The following is a 5,000-nucleotide window of genomic DNA, read 5'->3' as shown; positions in this document are numbered from 1 at the left end:
TCTGTAAACACTAGCATGTAGTATTAGATATGTATTTGATAAGTAAAATCATATTTATTGCCTCGGACATTTTTGCAAAGACTGATGAACGACAAGAAATGAAATTATTTTGGGGTTGCATAGAACTGGTGATTAATATTAATGATTTTTATATTTCAGCACAAAATGAGCAATAACCACAGAAGACAAAACAGCCGTGGCCGATCGACAGTCTTAAAGGTAAATATCTCTCCCATGCATCGTAAACTAGTCACCAAGATGAGCGTGGTGGAATACGTATGAATACTAAAAGCCATTTACAAAGATTCAGCTGCTGACAAGCCACCTGAGAGCAATTTGTATTCTTCTAAAACAGGTTGTGATCCTAGGTGATGGAGGCGTTGGAAAGTCCTGCCTCATGAATCGCTTCGTCACCGACCGATTCGACGAGCACTCCTTCCATACCATCGGCGTGGAATTTCTCAACAAGGAAATTGAATTGTCGGGCGAAACCTACACACTGCAGGCAAGTTTTCCCATACTAGTGGTTACTGCCATGGTTGTTATTGATTGTTATGATCAGCGTTAATTGCTATTAATATTACTACAGTGTTATTATTATCATTATTATTGTCATTGTCATCGTCTTCATTGTTATTATTATTATTATCATTATTATTATTACTATTATCAGTATTATTTTTATCATTATTGTCATTGTCATCATCATCAATCATCATTTTGTTATTATTTTCATTTTTATTACTAATAGTAGTGTTAGTAATATCACCATCATTATCATAATTATCTTTATTATCATCATCATCATCATTCCAACTATTACTATTACAATTATTATTGTTTTGTAGTTGTTTCTTTTTTAAATTATTATCATGGACATTATTATAATCATTGTCATTATTATTATGATTATTATATTGCCATTAATATTATTATTATTATTTTTATTATTATTATTTTCAGTTTTTATTTTTATGGTTATTGTTATTATTATCATTATAATTATTAAATTTGAATATTACAATTGTTTTTATTATTGTTATTATTACCGAGGATAATTGAATGAATTTCTCCTTTGCTGCAGATTTGGGACACGGCAGGCCAGGAGAGATTCAAGAGCCTGCGCACCCCATTCTACCGTGGCTCAGACATGTGTTTGCTCACGTTCGCAATAGATGACCATTCAAGTTTCAAGAACCTGGAGACATGGAGGAAGGAGTTTGTGTACTATGCCGACGTGAAAGCCGATTTTCCTTTTCTTGTGGTTGGGAACAAGGTAAAACTAGGAGGGTTATATTTACTCTATGTGTATGTGTGCATGTCTGTATGTCTCTGTGTTATGTATTATATCTTATATGTTTATATCTATCTATTTATCTATTAGTATATCTATACACACATATTCATGCACGCACACATACATGCACGCACACACACACACACACACACACACACACACACACACACACACACACACACACACACACACACACACACACACACACACACACACACACACACACACACATGCACGCACGCACATACACACACACACACACACACACACACACACACACACACACACACACACACACACACACACACACACACACACACACACACACACCCATCTAGCCACTCATAAATTCATGAAGCTGTTGGCATATCCTCAGGTGGATCTTGAACGCAAGGTTACTACAGAAGAAGCAGAAGCCTGGTGTAAGGAAAATGGAGATCTTCCATATATTGAAACCTCAGCAAAAGATGCAACAAATGTAGAAACTGCCTTTATGATGTGCTTAAGACGATGGGCTAACATAGATGGCCGGCAGGTAAGTTTGTCAAAAGCTACAGTATTCATTTTATTATCATGATTATTGCATATACATACAGATGACCAGAGGTTGTCATGTAATTTACTGCACAAATGCATATTCAAGTAATCTCCAAGGTTAGTGCATCATCTTGATCACTATTGAAATATTTACCACATAACCAATTAACCTGTTAAGTAATTACTTCTTAGTAAGCAGTCTGCAGTTCTTGGATATACAATTTTTCTCCATCTGTTTTAATGTTGTTTTTTTAAAATATATATCTGGTCAATTCTTAACTGCATACTAGTTATTCACTAATTCAACCTTTCCCTCATTTTAAAGGAGAGAATGCCAATGCCAGATACAGTTCAGCTAGATGGAGATGGCACTCATCATCGTCTGTGTGCATGTTCATCTTAAGCTAGAGGTATGTGATGTAGGGACATTAATGAGATTGATGTACAGTAATTGTTTCTTGTTTTCCTGTATCTGTTTCCTGTTTCCTTTTTCTTTAGTTGTCATTTATCGAAAACATGAAGGACCCCATAGAACTACACAGTTTCGCTCATTTGTGACCTTTTTTGCTTCGTAAATGCTGTTATATGCTTAGACATGATCATTGGAGTGTTGCATACAATTCAGAAAGATGTGAGAAAACTTGCCTTATGCTTTATGAAATAGTTTATAAAACAATATCTTCTCTAAAATTTGAAATTAGTAATTGCTAGAAATGTAGTTTTCTTTGCCTTTGTTTTAATCTGCTTCTTTGTCTTCATACCATTAATTTCCATTTGTACTTTTATGGTCAACAAGACAGCTTTTCACTAAAAAAAGGGGCATTTGAAATTGTTTCTTGAAATACATTAACCCAGTGGGCACAATGGCAAGAATACATGCCATGCCCAGTGCAATACAAGTTTTTTTTATTGTATTTACATGTAGGTGGCTCTACAAGTGCTTAGTCACCAAGGAGTTGGTTATTAGTCCTACCTATCTCACCTGTTTGCCCTTTTCCTCGCCTTTTGGAAAGGGTCTTTTGGATTATTTCATGGTCTTAAAATTTATCAAGATTTTAAAGACACTTTGATAATTATAATATTAAAAACAATAATAACAGTATCAATGTCAACTGTATTAAAAAGAAAAACACAATTACCTGCCATTTCTAGGAATGGGGAAATCAGGATCGGTCACGAGGGCTACTGATGGACCCCTTGCTGGCAGAGGACATGTGGAGCCATCTGTATGTAACAACATTCACAAAAAAATACAGGGGACAGAACATAAATCAGGGGCATTTGGGTTAGATGATTAACCAGAATGTATTCAGAATTTCAATTTGGTTGAGAGATTCATCAGTTTCCGTGCATTGAGAAGAGGAAAAGATTTAACTTTTGCTTAGAATAAAGCTAAGAATCTCAAGATTTTTTCGTATTTTTCATTGGTGAAAGACAACCAATATTCAGTTACCGTTGATTTATGTGTAATTTTTTGTCTTTTTTTTTCAGGTTAAGAGTACAAGGTATGAAAGCTTTGGAAGATCAAGAGAGAAGCGTAATGTAAGGAGTGTATTTTTCTTTTCCTTTTTTTTTTTTTTTTTTTTTAATATTCCTCTCATTGTTGTTGCAGCTGTCAGCAAAATTGTAATCTAAGTCATAAGGTCTTGATAAATGTTTGTGATATTTCTATTCATTAACAATTGATTGCCAAAGTTGTTCTTGGAATTGTTTGATTGTTCGAGTATAAGATGACAGGGTCATTAATGAATAAGGATTTTTTAGATAAGATACCATGTGGATGTGTCACTCAAATTATTGTGTCAGAACTTGATATTTTTATATTTTGATGCATTCTTTGCGACTGATTTTTTGTAGATTGTGAATGAAATTGTGTGGTCAGAGAGTTAATTTCCATTGTATGCTTATTGTCTGATGCATTTTTATTTATAGAAAATGGCTTCACACTTTTATCTGGCATCAGTCTCTTACTGGAAATTGTAATGTTGGTAGAATCTTTGCAGGTCTGTTTTGATGCTAAGGGCCATACATTGTATGAAATCTAAAGAACTTATCTGCTTTAAATTTATCTTTTATTGGTAGTAGTTTTAATCATCATGTGCATTTGTATGCTAATGGTTTATCACAGCATACTTAGAAAGAAGAGATACTTATACCTTTTATCAGAATTCGCAAATTAATTATTTTTTAAAGCTCTTCTTTGCGTGTGCTTGTGTGTGCCTGAAAGTTTGCCAGTGCATGTGTTCGAACATAAATGTACAAGTATGTATGCATGTGTATATTGAAATCTGTTTCTTGATCAGAATTGTTATAATTCTACGCTGAATATCAATTCTCACTATGTATGATGATTTTTTTTCTCTTTTTCTTTCTTTCTTTCTATCCCAAATATGAAAGCAAAATTTTAGATCAACTTTGGTAGCTCAACCATTGTGGGATCTAAGAGATTCACTCTAGTAGGAAAAATAATATTCACTCATGGGGATGTAGTTTTAAGATATGGTATGTAATTTCCTTTGCTTAAAGCCTGTGATTACTTACCAAACCTTTTTCACATGAAATGTGTTTATGACCATGTATTGTTTTTATGCTTCATTTCATTCGAATTGCTGTAATTTTTAGAAAACAACAAAAGTATAATTTGCAGTTCTTAATACCAGTGTAAAAAATGGATCTCTTAAAATTCCACAAAGTGAAGAAATTTCCAATGTGATAGAGGAAGGAGACATCTGAAAGAATAATCTCCATGTGGATATATATAACCACACAGAAAATGTAAATTAGAATCATTTTTTAACAAAAAAATTTTCATTAGATTTTTTTTTATAATTATACATATAAGAACTAAAGATTTTCTTTTTCTTTTCTTTTTTTTTCCTCTTTTTTTGGTGGTTGATGTCATATATGAGGGTCCCCTGGTTGGAATCAAGTCATGGTTGGCCCAGAGGAAGGGTCACCTCAGGGAAATCACCAAGAGAAGCCACAACAAGTAGTATTGCTTGAGGGCAATTTGGTCAATATGAGCAGCTGTTCAAACCTACCTAACCAATTTTTTGCTCACCTCTCTACCAATTCTATTTTGTAATTGATTCATGCTCATCCATTTCGGCTTTCTTTCCCTCTTAGAATGTGTTTAATCAGCTTGCAGTGATAGAATCCATGGTCA

General features: G+C 33.7%; 1 protein-coding gene across 1 annotated transcript in view; it reads left to right on the top strand.

The window, feature by feature from the left end:
* The window catches only part of LOC125043025 (ras-related protein Rab-9A-like), a 12,859-nt gene that overhangs the window by 7,161 nt on the left and 698 nt on the right, over positions 1-5,000 (top strand). The window contains exons 2-7 of the mRNA XM_047638978.1: positions 160-219; positions 356-505; positions 1,085-1,276; positions 1,674-1,832; positions 2,160-2,244; positions 3,326-5,000. The exon at positions 3,326-5,000 is cut by the window's right edge and continues 698 nt beyond it. Of these exons, the coding sequence (XP_047494934.1) occupies positions 166-219; positions 356-505; positions 1,085-1,276; positions 1,674-1,832; positions 2,160-2,237 (633 nt within the window). The 5' untranslated portion in view covers positions 160-165 and the 3' untranslated portion in view covers positions 2,238-2,244; positions 3,326-5,000. The remainder of the gene's footprint in view (positions 1-159; positions 220-355; positions 506-1,084; positions 1,277-1,673; positions 1,833-2,159; positions 2,245-3,325) is intronic.

The sequence above is a fragment of the Penaeus chinensis genome, chromosome 33 (assembly GCF_019202785.1).
Source record: "Penaeus chinensis breed Huanghai No. 1 chromosome 33, ASM1920278v2, whole genome shotgun sequence".
Lineage (NCBI taxonomy): Eukaryota > Metazoa > Arthropoda > Malacostraca > Decapoda > Penaeidae > Penaeus > Penaeus chinensis.
This window is presented reverse-complemented; position numbering and strand designations above follow the sequence as displayed.